Here is a 19,498-nt window from a genome sequence, read left to right on the forward strand (position 1 = left end):
TCCTTTGTAATGACATGGAAGAACCTAGGACTAATTCTTGACAAAGTTAACAAGATCAGTAATAACAGAGGACATCAACTCAATCCTAGCAAGACAAAGATCATGGTTCTCAAAGGAAATACAAACAGGGAATCTCTTGAGAAATAAGTGTACCTTAATGGAGAAAGAATTGAGGAAGTCAGCAAGTTTGAGTACCTGGAATCCATTATTAATGTGAAGAATTGTTGTTCAGAAGACGTCAGAAGGAGGTTAGGAATGGCCAAAACAACAGTTAGAGACCTGTCTAAAATCTGGAAGGATAGATCTATTTCCATGGGAACAAAGTTGAAGATTTTGGGTGCAGTTGTTTTTCCAACAGCGACTTATGGATGCGAGACTTTGAACCTAAAGAAGTCTGATAAGAAACGGATATCTGCTTTTGAAATGTGGTGTTACAGAAGGCTGAGGATATCATATAGTGAAAGGTGTACAAATGAATGGGTGTTAGAAAAGATCAGTAGAACTTTAAAGCTCTTTAAGGATATTGACAGAAGAAAGTTAAAATATTTTGGACACATTGAAAGGATGGAAGGGGGACTTCTCAAGAACAGTAATAGAAGGTAAAGTTGCTGGAAAAACAGGAAGGGGTAGACCATTAATGAGGTAGATGGATGGTGTGTGTAGTGACTGATCTTCAGAGAGTTGAGGCCTCCAGAAATGCAAACAACAGGACTACATGGCGAGGCCTGGTATGGCACATAACCGAACATCGGAGTGATCATACGGGTTCACTGGGCATCTTAGATGCCCAGTGAACATATAGATAGACTCTTCTTTGCACCCTTTCCACAGCTTCTTTTATTGTCTTGGAACCCAAGAGACCAAATCTGCACATAGCAGTCCTGTTCTGGTTCTTATCAGGATCTTGTAAAGAAGCAAAATTGCTTCCTTATCCTTGCATATCAAGGTTCACTTCAACATTGAAGTTATCATCTGAGTGGTATTTGCAATTTTTACTTGTGTGACATTTGGAGTTCTAATTCCTATCCACCATTATGTTAAGATCTCTAACCTCATCAGTTTTTTGTAGCATAACCCTGCATAATATAATATGCGCTTGGAAAGCTCAAATATTAAACTGATAAGCCATTTTCATTTACCCAAATATTCAAATTATTCTGTAAGTGCTAGATATCAGTATCGCTGATTGCCATGTCTATCTGTGCAGTATCAGCAAACTATTGAACATCTCCTGTTAGATCTTTCCAATTGTCATTAATGTATAGATTGAACAACAATGATCCAAGGACTGAACCATGGAGTATGCTACTGGTTATGTTAAATCTGGCAAATTCTGCCCACCACACAACTATTTTGGACATCTCTCTGTCAACCATCCACTTATCTTAGGCAAGAGTTTATATTTCAAACCCATATTCTTCAGTTTATGCAATAGCCTTTCATGCGATATCCTATCAAATGCCTTAGTAAAATCCAACAGTATCATTGTGTATTCATTCCCTTTATTCATCTCGGCTGTAATATCATTATAAAATTGAGCAAATTGTTAACACTTAACCTCCCTTTAGTATACCCATGCTGTTCCTTGCATAGTATAGCCTGTATGTGAGTTCTTGCCAACTCGTCTGAAATCTTCACAACCACAACAGATAATCATAGGCAATTGATGTGAAGTCGTTACCCCTTATATGCAAGTAGCCCAGTCATTAAGATACTTCATGTGCCACACTTTGATAAAGGATGAAACCAAGAATATAATTTTTAACATCTTTAATTTATAGATATACTCATAGGTTTGTAGTTACACATTGGCTTTGCACCACCCTTGTACAAAGGAACTATCATGCATTTTTTCCCCCCATTCTTGTGGTATATTTCTCTAGCTCAGGCTGAAGTTATATAAACATGTCAGAGACCAAGCTGATTTGGCTGAACGTGCATTTAGCATACTTGCTGATATTCCATCTGTCCCTATTGCCAAATTCTTATCCAGGTTATGCAAAAGCTCTTCAACCTCATTTTCACGCATTTCTAACTCTTCACATGGTGTAGTATCACTATGCATCACGTTACATGCACTCTGGTTGATTATCTTAGCAAAGTGAGCACTCATTAATTGAACAATCAATTCAATAATAATCTGACTGGGTTGACTTTAGCCCATAGCTAATTTTTTACATACACTGATTTAGCTTTATGCCTAATATTCGTTACTTTTCTGGCCCGCACTTTACATATTTCATAACTCTTCTGATTTTCTTTTCATATGATTATATAGAGATTTCTTGCTTAATTAAGTTGCACATCCATTTTACCTCCTACCATATCTATTCTTCGAACTGTAGGGATACATTCAGATACTGCCTCACTTAAGCACTTTTTAAAAGATTCCCATGTATTGATGATATCTTTCCCATTCAGTAACTGATACCATGGGACCAAAGATAGTGTTATCCTAAGTCGGTCATAATTTTCAGCTTTGTAGTTCAGCATGTAACCTGTCCTAATTGAAAGGTCAATATAATTAGCTATCTCACTGGAGTTAGTATTACTTCCGAGCCTTCATGGAGTCTGAAGACTTATCACTCACAGAGTACAATAACTATCATGCCTACCTTGAAGACATTCAATGTTGGAGTACTCATCACTCACTCTGGCAATGCATTCTGCTCATTAACCACCCACCAAGCAAAAAGTCTCGTTTTCACTTCATTAATCACATGATCTTTGTACAATTTCCAGAGATGATCTTTTTCTCACATCTCCCATTATTCTATCATTAGTTCCTCTGTTGGGTACAGAGAACCCAACTTATAGGTTCAATTATATCACCCCTTCTCCTCATATGTGTCAAGCTCTGAAGACCACATGCACTCAGTCTGTCTTTATACTCAATTTGCCAGAGTCCTGAGACAGTCTTTAATTATTCTCCTCTGCATCTTCTCCTATGTTTACTTATCACCAATATAGCCAGGTGAATAGATATGTGCACAGAAATCTAGATAAGCCAAATTAGTACCTTATACAGTGGAACTATCACCTCTTTATCCATATATACCAGCCCCCCCCCCGCGTGGTCCAGACTGGTAGGCCGGTTCTTATTGAATTCTGATGACTCGAATTTTGAAGACTTGACACTCAGGGTAGCCCCTGTGTTTCGAAACGTTTCAAATAACTTGACAAAAACGTTACAACCTACATTGGTTTCAAGCCAACGTCACATCAGTTTCCAATTTCAGCTTATCGTTTATAGTATAGAATAGATAACAGTGAACCAAGGACTGATCCGTGTGGTACACCACTGGTTACCTTAAATCTTGCAGACTCGCATCCCCCATATACCATTTTTTTGACATGTCAGTCAGCTATTCTCTTATCCATGCATATTTTCCAATTTATGTAACAGTCTTCCATGCTGTATTCTATTAAAAGCTTTACTAAAATCGAAAAGTATCATGGTTTATCCATTCCCCTTGTCTACCGCATTGGTAACGCTATTGTAGAATGTGAACAAGTTGCTAAAGCATGACCTTTCCTTAGTAAACCCATGCTGTTCATGCAAAGTAGAGATTCTCCGTCAACCCATTTCTGAATGCAAGCCCTAGGTAATTTTTCCAAAAATCTTCAACTCCACACCTTTGATACTGATTGATCGACAGCTGGATACATTGGTCTTTGTATCACCCTTGTGCTATGGGATTACCATACTTTCTTTCCAATCCTGCAGAATCATCCCTGTTCTGAAACTCAAATTATATAGACTGACTAAAGGAATAGCCAGTTCAGCTGAATCTTTTAGCATCCATGCTGATATCCATTCAGTCCTTACTGCTGAATTCTTATTCAGTTTGTGCAACAGCTCTAATACCACCTCCTCATACACCCGAGTTTCTTCATCCAGTGAGCTCAATGTTGCATACACCTGGTTGATAGCTTTTAGTGAAATGAGCATTATTAGTTGAACAGCATCTTCTGCATCTGTCACCCTCACACTATCTGCATTCAGTAGTTATTCTTTCATATTCATTCTTTCTTTTACTGGCAGTATGTTGATAGAATTCTTTGGAGTCATCTTTAGCTTGCAGAGCAGTTTCTTTTCGTATTCAGTTTTCGGTACAACAGTTGTGACTCTTCTGGCCTGCTGCTTATAATTTTCATAATATTTACTAAATGTCATCCTTATGCATACAGTATTCTTTCCACATCATCCTTTTCTTATGAATTTCTTGCTTAATAAGATTACACATCCATTTGACTCCTACCCTATTTATTCTTTGAACTCTCGAGACACATTCTGATATTGCAATGTTTAAGTATTTTTTTTAAATGCTTCCTATGACCTATTAGTATTCTTCCAATCCAGCAACCGATTCCATTGCCCCAAACTAAGTATACTCCTCAGGTGTTTATATGTTAAACAAAAGTGGGATATATATATATAAGCTATATCCCCATCTGACACCCTGATTTATTTCAATGACCTCTGTTAATTTATTACCTAACTGTAACTGTATTTTTGTATCTTTATATAAACTTTGTATAGCTTGTACCAAATGTAATGGATATCCCTTTTTTCATTATATTCCATAATTTATCTCTGTTTATTTTATCAAAATTCTTGTGTAGAGGCTTAAGTGCTGTGAGGACATTATGTTGGAGGTTTAATGGATTTTTTACAACACTCAAAAAGAATTAAAATAGAATTTAATACTTCCTATATTTCGTCCTAGTCACTAGGACATCTACGGGGATTACAAAGACAATTAATGTAACATGCACACAAAAACTTACAATACAAATCAGTATTGTAAGTTTTTGTGTGCATGTTACATTAATTGTCTTTGTAATCCCCGTAGATGTCCTAGTGACTAGGACGAAATATAGGAAGTATTAAATTCTATTTTAATTCTTTTTGAGTGTTGTAAAAAATCCATTAAACCTCCAACATAATATTTTATCAAAAGCTTTCTTGTAATCTATAAAAGCCATACGAGTCTCTAAATTAAATTCTTGTCTTTTTATGAAGAATTTGTTTTAGCACATAAATGTTGTCTATACATGGTCTTCTATGTCTGAAACAATTTTGCCCTTCTGAGAGTAGATTGTTTGCAATATTTTTAAGTCTTTCATTTGGGATTTGACTAAATTTTTAGACTGTTTAGTCCTCTGTAATTTCTACAAGTCTGTTCTCTCCTCCCTTTCAGTTCCATCATCCTACTTCTGCTTTTCTGTTTCATTTAATATTCAAAATGGATAATCTATTTCAGTGATATTTCTATTTTTAAGGGATTTTGTTATTCACTGAAAACTTTTCAGTTTAGTGCTTACATCTATACTGAAACTTTCAATTTTGTTTATTATTGTAAATTTGCACTTTTACAATATTCATGATGGTAAAGTGGAAAATTTTAGACTAAACATAAGCCAGAGGATTTTGCAAGAGAACTTGCTTTCCCCCTCCCCCCTCTTGGGAAAAAAAAAAAAAGTATGTCCATAGTTCAGAGAAAGGAATAAGGCGATGTACATATTCTTCACCAATGTATGAACTCGTGTAAAATTTTCCAACTGTTATACAAGCAAATTAGTTGCTTCAGGATTTGACTGTAATGAACTTGGTAAAATTATTACACGTCAGAAAATTTTTCATTGATCGATTACGCTATTATCGGAATGGTTTCTGTTTCTGGCATATGCAGAAGTGTCGAGGGATCTCGCTTCTCTGCTTGAACTATACAGTCAACCTATTTGCAGTACTGATGCTCTTCACTCATTAAAATATCAACTATGATTAGTGTTTGTCTAACAAACACTAATCATAGTGTTTGTTAGACAAACTCTTCTTATTTCAGAAGTTGCTTATTACCAATCATAATTATTATTGCAATAATCTTACATGTGGTTTTAAAATTTTCATTCTATCTTCTAATATACAATTTGCATGTATTTACTAATGAAGCTGTCATTAATATTTTATTTTTACAGAAGGCTTCCTTGTACACCTGCAGAAGTTTTTTCATTTTGTTGGACTTTATTTGTTCATGTCAAAGGTTTGTGCCAGTATCTTTTGTGAATAAAATGGTTACATAGTAAAATTTTCTAAATATAAATCATATAATGAAGTATATTTTTAATAGTAGCATTACTGAATAAAATACACGTTTCTTAAGTTTAGATTGACTTATAAAAAAAATCAAATTATTAGACTTGTTTGATAAATGAATATCTATAAAGGACTTCATTTAAAGGAGCTCTTCTTCCACCAAATGCTCTACATCTTTATCATCTCCAACTGTAACTCTAGTTAGCAGCACTATTTTGTCACCAATCTGTTGTAAGGCTTCTCATCCTGTGAATTCTGAACATGTATTTTCAATAAATTCTTCCAAATATCATTCATACACTTTGCTTTCCCACGCTACATACTGTATCTGTGAGATATTATATTCCAAAAGTGTGAGTGACAAGTTTCTCCCCTTCGTTAGCCTGAACAGAATTATTTCTTAAATGATATGTCTTGAAAATGGCAATAACATCCTTGTCCACAGGTTACTGGAATGAGATGGCATTCAGTGAATATGTTAATGGAGTGTAGTATGTCCCACATGTCATAAAGTTGAGGATCAATTGCATTTCATTATAGTATATATCATCTGCTCCTCATAACATGCTAGAACTAGTTGTTTTGCACAGCTAGCTTGGCTTCATATAAATTTAATTAATATCACAGTAGTGTATTTAATATTTAGTCTGCTAATTGTATACAATCTCAGACTAGTTCATCTGTTTCAAGAGATAGAAAAGGTTGTTAGAGGAAAGTCTCTTGCCATTTCCATTTGGTCAGAAGCCTCATCAGTTTTCTGCATTCCTTTAAAAGGCTATGTGGAGGTCTCCTCCCAGTTATACAGCTTTGGCTCCTAAGCACTCCACAAATCAAAACAAAGCAGTGTATAAAAGCACCAGTTAATGTACATGCTGATGCAGAAGACAAGAACTTTTGTTCTTGTCTTCTTGTCAAACAATTTGTTCTAATCTAGATATTTCAATTATTTATATTTATAAATAAATATAAATAATTATATTTATTTATATCATCAATAGCAGAAGCATTACAGCACTGTTATTAATGATATAAATAAAGATAACTTGACATTTGAAATATCTAGATTAGAACAAATTGTTCGACAATCCACTAGAGAATTAGAAGAAATTGAGAAACGTTTAAAAACCTCAGATAGGATAAGAAAAATGAGCAGAATAGGAAGAGACCGGATAGCAGTGAAGTAGGTAAAATAGCAATAATGAAAATAAAGTAAATCGTTTACTTTTTTTTCTGATGACGCTACTGCTTTAAGTTTCCTAGGAGTGAAAATTAAAGATATGACAAATGTAATTGAGAAACAGAAAAGAAAAATAAGCCATGTACTTGGGTGTGAGTGTTGAAAGGGAGTTGCTTTTATAGGGCATATTGTGAAGATAACCAAAACAACACTTCAGATTATATGATTGTTGAACATACTGACAAGCAGGTATAGAGGTTATTGTTCTCTATATAAGGCCACTTGTGGATTACTGCGCACAGATCTGGACTCCCAGATTCCATGGGAACAACAATGTTGTGGAGAGAATTCAGAAGCGAGTGACAAAGATTGTGGAATGCTCTGTGAGAATCGATTGGTCTGTAGGCTTCAAAAATTAGCCGATAGGCAAAAAGAGGAGACATGATAGAAACATTTATGCTTTATAGGAGTGACACTGAAGACTTCTTTTTCTATTTCATAGCAGGAAGGGAGATGAGAGATAATTCATTGAAATTGTGTGGCAGCGTGGTTAGCAAAGGTGTTACGATTAAATTTTGTTTCTTGGAGGATGGTGAATGTGTTGCCAGAGGTGGTTGTAGGTGCTTCATCAGAGAATGAGTTTAAGGAGAGGTATTGTCTGAATAATGGATCTCCCAAGATGAGTCTTCTGACTCCATGAAGATATCTATATAATAATAATAAAGAGGGTATATACTAAAATAAAGAGCCAAAAGGCTTTACTTCGGTGATGCAAATTTATAAAAATTAAGTGGATATTAAATCCAGCATTATTTCAAATCCGAATATAGAAACAATAAAAGTTTTGTATGAAATTTGACCAGAGAGCTTACAGGAATACACTCGCCAATATTTACAAGATACCCTGGCCGGACCTTATAGGAGAGATGATTGCTGCCTTGTAATTTTATAATAGTGGTAATTAATTTGCGGAATTAACAACGCATATAAAGTAAATTAATTAAAGATAACTTTAATGAATCACTTCTATATTTCGACAATGTCACATTGTCATCTTCAGGAACATAAAGATATGGTATGTGCACTAAAGGAACTAACAAAGCAAATGAGGAAGAAATTAAGACACTAATTTTGTTCCTAAAGTCCTAATGGTGCCCTCTTGCGGGCTAATTTGGTAGTCTTGGCCGTTGGGCTGAAGTTCTCATAATGAAAGTCTCCCAAATTTGGGGCAGTTTCATGCACCCAAATTTGTTGAGGTTAGGAACGTTTTTTAGAGCTGCTGAAGATTCTTTGAATAATCTTTCGTATTTAAACTTGCTGCGATGGATTATTTTTGTCTTCTTCCAACGAATTTTATGGTGGGTATCTAAGGCATGGTCTGCCAGCCCAGAGCGGCTGTACTGGTGAAACCGGATGTAGTCTTGGTGTTCTGAAATCCTGATATTTGTTGTTCTGCCTGTTTGGCCAAAGTAGGACAATTTGCAGCTGCAAGGGACCTGGTATACACCAGGTAGGTCTAGGGGAAGTGGTTGGTCTTTGGTAGAGCGGATAAGGGATGCCAACTTTTTATATGGTCTGTAACAGGAAGTAAGGTCATATTTCTTGAGGATATTAGTTATTTTTTCAGAGGTGCCCTGGATGTAGGGGATAGTGATAGACTTGGTGTAGTCTTTATTGTTGAGGGGGGGAGGGGGGGGTTGTGGTTTTCAGGTTTTAGTATTTTTTGGATTTTTTTGGGGTTATAGCCATTGGCTAAGAAAGTGTTGAGGATGTGGTTTAGTTCCATAGTCAGGGCCTTGTCATCTGAGCAGATTAATTTTGCCCTGTTATATAGTGTTTTTATCACCCCATATTGTTGTGAGGGGGGGGGTGGGATTGCTGGTGAATGTATCTGCCAGTGTGGGTGGGTTTTCTGTAAACAGAGAAAACCAAAGATCCATCAAGCTGGCGGGTGATTAAAGTGTCTAGGAAGGGGAGGGTGTTGTTTTCCTCTTTTTCTAAGGTGAACTGGACTCTGGGATGTTGGTTGTTTAAGTGTGTTAGGAACATCTGACGTGTGACGTCTCCTCCCTATTCACTAATGTCCCACTCAAAGAAACCCTTGAGCTCATCCAAGCCAAGCTTCCTCCCGATATCTCAGCCCTATTTCAGTTCACAATGAACTCAGGCTATTTCGTTTGGCAAGGAAAGTTCTACAAACAGATAGAGGGGACAGCCATGGGTTCACCACTTTCCCCACCCTTGGCCAATTTCTTTATGGAGACATTTGAAGAAAAAGCCTTAAACTCTGCCCCAAAAAACCGACTATTTGGCTTCGTTATGTGGATGATGTGTTTGCTATTTGGCCACATGGCTCAGACTCACTCCACTCCTTCCTAACACACTTAAACAACCAACATCCCAGAGTCCAGTTCACCTTAGAAAAAGAGGAAAACAACACCCTCCCCTTCCTAGACACTTTAATCACCCGCCAGCTTGATGGATCTTTGGTTTTCTCTGTTTACAGAAAACCTACCCACACTGGCAGATACATTCACCAGCAATCCCACCACCCCCCCTCACAACAATATGGGGTGATAAAAACACTATATAACAGGGCAAAATTAATCTGCTCAGATGACAAGGCCCTGACTATGGAACTAAACCACATCCTCAACACTTTCTTAGCCAATGGCTATAACCCCAAAAAAATCCAAAAAATACTAAAACCTGAAAACCACAACCCCCCTCCCCCCTCAACAATAAAGACTACACCAAGTCTATCACTATCCCCTACATCCAGGTGTAGGGGATATCACTATCCCCTACACCATTTTATTAAGCATTAATAAAAATCTCTGGAGGAGATATTGATGGGAATAAATTTTTAACTTGGGTATATTGTATATTAGGATAACCAAGCAATTTTTATTAAAGAGATTTTTATTAAAGCTTAATACACCTTTTTGCAACTTATATAGGTAAAGTTGATAACGCTCTGTTATTACTAAAACCTTGGTATTTAGGGTCTAGCTACTCACTGAGGAGACCTCAAAAAAGGTTGAAACCGGTCTGGGTAGTGACCCCACCCATAATGCATTGCAGTATACGTCTTCTAGTGAGATGTACTTTACATTATGGGAAAATACTAAGAATAGTGATCAGAGCTTTACCCACCTTTACAATGAGTTGCACAGGTGTTGTACCATCTTTAGACTTGAACTTTGTTTCAGGCGCAAACTTAATTGTTTGCATACTTGGGATTAGGAGCTAAAATAACCAAGCATATAAAATTGCTTGGTTATCCTAATATACAATATACCCAAGTTAAAAATTTATTCCCATATATATATATATATATATATATATATATATATATAAAATTTAGACTCTCAGGGGACCCTGTAACCCCTAGAGAGCGCGTCCCCTGGGTGGCGGATAGGAGAGCCCACCATGTGTGTGTGTGTGTGTGTACATGCGCGTGCGTGTGTGTGTGTGTGTGTACATGCGCGTGCGTGTGTGTGTGTATATATGGTAGGGTCCGAATATACTGAATAAGGACTCGTGGACCAACAGGGCCATAAGGGGCAATCGTCTTGATTGTAAGGGAAGCGGCTCTCCCATGGACTCCTAGCTGGATCTATCCTCTCCTTCTTCTACTTTGAGGAAGACCCACTTACTTTAATCCTTCCTATAAGGCCTTATCAGCCAACTCTTCTTACTTTATGACCCTTGTGCTATTAGAGTACTCGAGGGCCATGGGGTCTTTTCATTTCTGGCCTTACAACTATGTCCTCTCTATAAACCTTACTATATTTCTTCTATAATCTACCCTTTCCCCTTCAATATACCCTATTCCTCCTATGGGTTTAAATTCGGAAGCCTTAAGGTAGCAGCCCTACCACTGAACTATTCCATCGTCAGGCTAGTCCCCTGACATGGAGAACATAACCATACTTGTAAGCTGACAAAAAAAGATAATCGGATTGAATCTATGGGAAACGACCCTAGAATGGAAAAGGGAAAACGAAAATGGTAACGACAAAATATAATACACATAGCAAACTGGAATGTAAGAGGAATAGCATATAAAGAAATAGAATTAGACCAGTTATTAAATGAAAGAAATTTTAAAATAGCAGTAATCACTAAAACAAAAAAGAAATTAAAAGGAACTATGAGAACTGAAAATTTTAATGTGATATACAGTGGAGTTGACAGAGACCAAAGAGCACAAGCAGGAGTCATGATTTGGATTCATAACTCCCTTTCAAAACAGTTAAAACACTATAAATTATGGAATGAAAGAATATTAGAGGCTAGAATAAAAATAGATAGAGGCTATTTAACAATAATTGGTTTATATGCCCCAGAAGAAGGAAGAGAACAGGATAATATTGATTTTTATAATCAGCTACAAATCATATATAATAAAATAAATAAAAATGATTACATAATTTTAGCAGGAGACTTAAATGCAAGAATTGGAAACACGAAAATTAATAATAATATAGGAATACATGGAGAACACACTCTAAACAGAAATGGTAAAAAATTGATTGACTTTGTAGTTTATAATAACCTAAAAATAATGAATTCCTTCTATAAACATAAAGACATACATAAATATACTTGGGCAGCAAGAGGATGGAAATCAATATTAGATTACTTCATATTAAATGAAAAGACATCAAAATTTTCACTAGATGTTAGAGTTCACAGAGGATATGAAATAAGCAGTGACCACTTTCTTGTTAAAATAAAATTAAGATTACCACCTAAATGGCTACAAGTAACAAGAACAGAAAGAAAAATTGAAACATTTGTTTATAAAACTAGGCTATTGAATGACACAAATGTACAATGGCTATATGAACAAAGAATTAACCAGTATCTAGATAAAATAAAACAAAATGAAGAAATAGAAATAGAATGGCTTAATATAAAAATGATACTAAATGCAGCAGCAAATGAAAGCTTAGGAAAGACCAAAAAATTCAATAAAAGAAAAAAAACTGAAGATCTGGGATGATACAATCAAAGAAATAATCAAAAAGAAAAAAGAAGCCTATCACAAATAGTTAAGCAGTAAAAGATTAGAAGATGAAATAGAATATAAAAGAATAAGAGCCATAGCTAAAAGAGAAGTCAGAAAAAGACATAGAGAATCATGGAATAAATTTGTTTCTAATTTAGAACATGATTTATATAAAATAAGACCCAATGTATATAAGATTTTGAAACACCTAAATGCAGATACCAAAGAAAACATAAAATTAAACACTGAATTGAAATTAGAAGAATTTCTAAATTACTACACAGAACTGTGGACAGACAAATATTTTAAAAAAGACAACTGGCAAACAATTAACAAAAATGAAAAGGAAATAACTGAAGAAGAATTAGAAATCAGCCTGAAAGAAACAAGAAAACAAGAAACGGAAAATCACCTGGAGAAGATAAGCCAGGTTCAGAACTATATAAATATGCAGGAACAAGATTCAAAGGAAGACTCTTATTATTTTTAAATAAAATTTACTCAACTGGTATCCCCCCAATAGAATGGAAAAAAGCAATTGTGATTCCTATTTTTAAGAAAGGTAATAGAGATGACCCTAAAAACTATAGAGGTATCGGTATACTAAATTCATGTTACAAAATATATAGCAGAATCTTAAATAACAAACTAATGAAATATTCCGAAAACTTTATTCTAGAGGTACAAAATGGATTTAGAAAAGGACGATCATGTATAGACCCAGCCTTCTGCCTAAAATTAATAATAGAGAAAAGAAGAGAATATAATTTAGAAACACATATTGCATTTATTGACTTTGAAAAAGCATTTGACAAAGTTAAAAGAAACATATTAAAAGAAAGACAAATACCAAATAATATCCTAAAAGCTGTCACAAGTATATATGAAAATAATCAAATACAAATAAGATTAAATCACAAGCTATCATATACAAGAGAGATAAACCAAGGGGTCCGACAGGGATGTCCCCTCTCAGCAACTCTTTTTAATATCTACTTAAATGAAATAATAATAAAATGGAGTAAAAACTCACATCAAGGAATTAAACTTTCACCTACAGTTAACTTAAACACTCTCCTCTTTGCAGACGACCAAATAATAATTACAAATTCTGAAGATAACTTACAGAAAGCTATTCTAAATCTAAATGAGATATCCAAAGATTATGGTATGATAATATCAACGGAAAAATCAAAAACTATGGCCTTTAAAGGACAAGATCCAGCAAGAACTAAAATAGTATTAGATAACAAGATCTTAGAACAGGTGAATTCATTTAACTACCTAGGATGTATGATCACTTATGAAAATGAAAAAGATATAAACATAAAAATTGCAAAATATTTAAAAATAACAGGAGTAATTAACTCTATATTTAAACCAAACCTAGTTCAAAAACAAACCAGGCTAAAAGTATACAATACATTAGCCCTACCGGTCTTAATGTATGGAAGCGAAATCTGGACAATAAAACAAAAAGACAAAGATTAACAACAGCAGAAATGAAGCTTATGAGAAAAACTGCAAAGTATACCCTATTTGATCACAAAAGAAACGAAGATATGAAAGAATTAAACCAAGAACCAGTAATTGAAAAAATTAAAAAATATAAACATAAATGGATGGAACAGGTTCAAAGAATGAAAACAGAAAGATTACCAAAACAAGCCTTAAAGTACGAGCCATTAGGGAAAAGAAAACCAGGACGTCCTCTTAAACGATTCGACGATGACTTTTAAGGCCATACTAGGCCTAAATCCTTGATACGTATGATGATGATGCTGATATAATTTAGAATAATGCAGTTGTTAAACAAATAAATTTTTCTAAATTGCATAGTTTCAGAGTTGGTAACTTGTTTATCGTGGATAGACTAATAACAAACGTCATCACTAGCAGTGCGAACTTAAAGAAGATTATAAAGAATTAATAGCGAGGTCTATGTTAAGCAGATTATAGTTTTATTTTAGTAAAGTAGAAGAAATAAGTTGGGACTAAAGTGCACGTTTAAAAGAAATAAAAGGCGTGGTTGATAACAATATAAAGTTGATAATAGAAAATAACAATATTACAATGCCGTCGACAGTATATATTTACAGACTCATCATCAAATTCCTGACATGTACCCTCAAGGGTTGTCCAGGATATCATGATAGTACTACATGAAAGATCATCATTATCAATTTCCTGACATGTACATGAAAAATTTACATCATTACTAACTTCCTATCTACAATTTTCCTCCAAATCAGTCTGTTACTTGTCAAGACTCCAACATTATCAGATCTTGTATTTCTGTTGTCTAAGGCACTTTGTACCGTATCAATCCACCTATATCTTGGTCTTCCTCTGGGTCGTTTTCCTGCAAAGCTGGCAGAGAACACTTGTTTTGCTAATCTTTCCTCGCCCATTTTGTTTAAGTTACCATATCACCTGAGATTAAATCTGCTAATGCATTCCTGGATGCTGACAATGTCAAGTTCTTTCCTAATATCCTCATTTTTAATATGATATTGCCATTGATGCCATCTGTTCACTCTTCTAATCTTTCTCAGGACTCTCATATCTGCAGTTTCTAGTCTTTGTCAAGTGTTTTACTTCTGATCCAGCTCTCAGATCCATAAGTTAAAACTGTTTTGAACACTGTCTTGTATATATACAGCTAATTTAGTGTTCCCACTAATTTATCTCTTATTCCATATGAATTTATTCAATTGACTTCCTACCATACCAGATTGTTGATAGTTGACATTTTCAGCAATTCTACCGATTTTCATTGTCTTTGTCTTTTTAATGCTAACCTTCATATCATATCTATTACAACAGTTATTCAATTTAGTCAGGGAATCTTGCAAATTTATAGCAGTCGTATTTAGAAGTATAACATCGTCTGCATAAAGCAAAGAGCTGACATTAACATCTCCAATTTTGATATCATGTTTAATACCACTTTCCTTCATAATGTGATCCATATAGATAATGAATAACAGAGGGGATAATGTACATCCTTGTCTCACACCAAATTTAACATTAAACCATCTTCCTGTGCTTCCTTCTTTTCTAACTGCTGACTTACAACTCAAATAAAGACTAAGTATTGCTTGATATAATGCCCCATTGACACCATATAATTGTAGCGTATTGAATAGCTTCTCTCTTGGCACCTTGTCATATGCCTTTTCCAGATCGACAAAACTTAAATACAGATCTTTGTTATTCCCATGCTTTCTCAACTGTTTGTCGTAAAGTGAAGATCTGATCCTGACAGCCTCTATTTGGCCTGAGTCCAGCTTGTTCTTCCACAATTCTTCTCAACCATTTCTCAAGTATACTTACATAGATCTTGCCAGGAACACTCAGTAGGGAAATACCTCTGTAATTCTCACATTCAGTTTTATTTCCCTTTTTATATATGGGTACTATGAGAGCTCTACTCCAATCATCGGGAATTCGTCCCTCTGTCCAGGCTTTCTGAACTATGCAGTGCAGCCACTGGAAGATTTTTATACCTCCATACTTGAGCATTTCTGGTCGAATATCATCTACTCCTGCTGCCTTTCCACATTTCAAGCCTTGGATGGCTTTTTTCTACTTCAAGTATGGATATGTATTCCTGACTTTGTGCCTGTTGAGTGTTTTTTACCACTGTGTGGTCATCACTGCTTGTTTCATTTAGCAGTTTTTCAAAGTAATTACTCCATACTTCAAGGATATCTCTTTCTCCCGTTTTCATGTCACCTTTATCATCTCTATCTCCTTTTACAGCACTCTTTCCTCCATTTCTAAGCTTCTTCAACAACCTCCAGAATACTTTGCCACATTCTTGATATTTATTTTCTATATTCATTCCAAAGTCCTCCAATGAATTTTGTTTAGCTAGTTTTACACAGTGTTTAACATTCTTGCATTTGTCTCTGTATTCTCTAAGAGCACAAGCTGACTTATTTGCCAGGAACTTTTGATATGATTTCTTCTTTTCCTTCACTGCCTCTTTAACTTCCTGTGTCCACCATGGAGTTCTGATTTTTCTATCCTTGCAGACAACCTCACCACATGCCTCTCTGGCTGAATCAGTCAGGGTTTTCTTTAAGGCTTGCCACTGAATCTCCATGGTTTGGTTCCTGTTCTCAAACTCTTTCATTTTTTCTTCAATAATCTTTGTCTACATGAAAGATTTATGTCATTATTAACTTCCTATCAACAATTTTACTTCAAATCAATCTGTTATCTGTCAAGACTCCAACATTATCAGATTTTATATTTCTCTCTTTTAAGGCACTTGACTATATCAATCCACCTATATCTTGGTCTTTCTATGGGTCTTTTCTTTCCAACCTGGCCGATAATCTTTCCCATTCTGTTTAAGTGACCATATCACCTGAAATTAGCTCTGTTGTCACGTTCCTAGGCAATGTTAAGTTCCTTCTTAATATTATTGGTGTTTTAGATCTGAGGAATAAAGTTACTTCATATATGCTTTCTTGACTTAAGTAACAAAAAAAAAAAGCATATATACAGGATGTTCGTGATAAATTTGACAGTTTCGTAAGGAAAAAGAAAATCTTCTTTGTATCTATTAAATTTAATGAATTGACAAAAAAACATTACAGGCAGAGTTAATTACAATACTATCAACAAGATTTACTCAAAATAACCACCATTAGCATCGATCACAGCTTCAATTCTGCTTCGGAACCTCGAACAAGCTGATGCTACAGTCTCCCTGGGAAGGGCCGCAAAAACTGTTTTAATTTTATCCATTAACTGGGCTTTTGTATTACTGGAAGTGCGATTGGTGTCTTTTTCAACTGCGCCCCATACAAAATAATCCATGGGGTTAAGGTCTGGGGAGTTTGGAGGCCAAACATTTGGACTGGTGAAGTCGTAGAAATTTTCAGACAACCATTTTTGACTTTTCCCAGAGGTGTGGCAAGGGGCCGAATCCTGCTGCCATACATACGGCCTACCATTGGCTACCCTTGTTATCCAGGGCTTGACTACAGTTAGCAACTCCACGAACAAAGCCCGAATTCCAATGCCAGGGTTCTTCAACACCTGTTCCTGCAGATTTGCGAGGAATTCTGCTGTACGAACGCAATCAGATCGTCTGCTAGGGATCTTTCTTCTTGCTACATCCTCGTAGTCACCATTGCAAGTCTCTAGTTCATGCCTGATTGTTTTTACTGTATTCAGGGAGCATTGGGCAGCAGTCGTAATATCCTTATTTTGATGGCGGGCACGAATCATCATGATACAAGTTATTTTCTTCCATGATTCAGGTGGGTTCCAGCTATCCATCCTTTCTGACATCTTGTATATGAATGAAGAAGGGTCCAAACTTTTAAATGAAGAGAAGTGTGTGTTAATACATGTAACTTACGGAAAAATATAATTAATTATAAATATGTCAAATTTATCCCGAACACCCTGTATATATATACACACTCAAATAAGTGACAGTCAAATAAATATGAATAGAACAATGTAGGTTTATCATCTCAAATTAGGAGAAAACATCAGAATTGACTATTGTGTTGGAGTGTGAGGTTTTCTATACTGACTTTAAAGTGGACTGAGTGTTTTGTGTGTGAAGGTGTGTTGCCAATATATCATTTGAGTGCTTTGGGTAATTTGTTTGTGGTTGAATCAGTGCCATCCACAATGGGGAGTAATGGCCCATTTTGTTTATGTAACATATAAGATACCTTAGACTTCATCCAAGCCATATTTACTGGCCCTGTTGGAGTGATGTTCTCAAAAAAATGGCTCTATTATAAAATCTGCTGTAAAGCTGCACCAAACAGTAATTTTCAATGAATGTGATGGGAGTGCATGGGGTGATTCGGAAGTCCAAATTTGACTATTTTGGGCATTTACAGTTCAGTTCAGATTAAGATGCTTCGCATCTACCCACAAAATTTTCGAAGGCCATGTGTTGTCACCTGCCAATCTGCCCAGAGATGTTAGAGCAAATGTTGGTTGCTTATCATAATTGTGTAGCAGCTGCTGTATGCAGCAGATCTTGTATGGATAAAATGTAATAATTTTGTGCAAGACTTTCCATACCATGGAATATGGCATATCCATTTGTTGTGCTACTCTACAGGCACTGCTATTACAACAACATTTTCATGTGATCATGGCAGCTTTGGAAGTTTGAAGAAACATGATCTTTTGAAGTTCAACTGGTGGTTGAACTTCCAAAGATCCTGTTTCTTCAAACTTCCAATGTCACCAGTCTGTGTTAGCTGACAGTGGATCTTTATGCAGGTTCTGGTGGGTCCTAAGCTCTGACTGGTTGATGCATTATACTCATTAAGGTAAAATAACTTTACAGGTACTGCTCAGTAAGTAAAGTGAAGTGCATTTGTATTGATAGCATGGCTATCAATACAAATGCATTTGTGAAGTTTCTCTTTACTCTATGTCTTATGATTCCAGCAAAACAGGTGTTCAACTTCATTTTATGCAAATTATCAGTTTCCTGAACTGCAACAGCACCATATTTCCCTATCAGTGACTTTCCAAACTAATTTTTTTTTGTGGAATCCTTCTTTCTGTGTATTGATTAGTTTCACATGTCTTGATTAGTCTCACATTCAAGTAGACAAGCATGGTCTTTGTTGCTGAGATTGGATCCCAGTGCAACAACATCTAAGAGACACAATCTTTTGATGTCATGTGAAGGCAAAACATATATGCAACTTCTAAAACACCCTTATGATCGCCAGTCTGTAAAAAGCATCAACATACAACTGTTGAATTTGAAGACATCTTTAAAACCAAACCCTACCCTTTCGAGATCATTTACGATTCAAGAGGTAAATGAGGCTATTAAAATACTTAAAGATGGTAAAGATGCTGGATAAGATGGAATTTTTGCAGAATTTCTTAAAAATTGTGGCAAGAATGTCATAAAATGATTAACTAACCTATATAATATCTTGGTTTCAGGAAATCTTCCCTCTCTCTCTATAGAAGAAAGAAAATAATAACCATTCTAAAACCAGGTAAAGATCCATCACCAGGAGCTAGCTACCAACCCATAGCTCTGTGAGTGTTGCTCTTAAACTTATGGAAAGGATTATATACAACAGAATATCTCCCATTATAAACAACCTAATACCTCCTGAGCAAGTAGGCTTCACACCAGGAAGAGGATGTTGTGAACAAGTACTGGCTTTTAGATCAATGATTGAGAATG

The 19,498-nt window shown here is 35.4% G+C and overlaps 1 protein-coding gene across 3 annotated transcripts in view; it reads left to right on the plus strand.

Moving 5' to 3' along the window:
• Positions 1-19,498, plus strand: part of LOC150096609 (retinoblastoma-like protein 1) — a 488,590-nt gene that overhangs the window by 74,678 nt on the left and 394,414 nt on the right. For all 3 annotated transcript variants that reach the window (XM_090408756.1, XM_090408757.1, XM_090408758.1), the window contains exon 4: positions 5,983-6,047. In XM_090408756.1, the coding sequence (XP_090264882.1) occupies positions 5,983-6,047 (65 nt within the window). The remainder of the gene's footprint in view (positions 1-5,982; positions 6,048-19,498) is intronic.

This window comes from Typopeltis vanoorti, chromosome 18 (assembly GCF_054136105.1).
Source record: "Typopeltis vanoorti isolate ZY-2024b chromosome 18, IOZ_Tvanoo_1.0, whole genome shotgun sequence".
In the NCBI taxonomy this organism is placed as follows: Eukaryota; Metazoa; Arthropoda; class Arachnida; order Uropygi; family Thelyphonidae; genus Typopeltis; species Typopeltis vanoorti.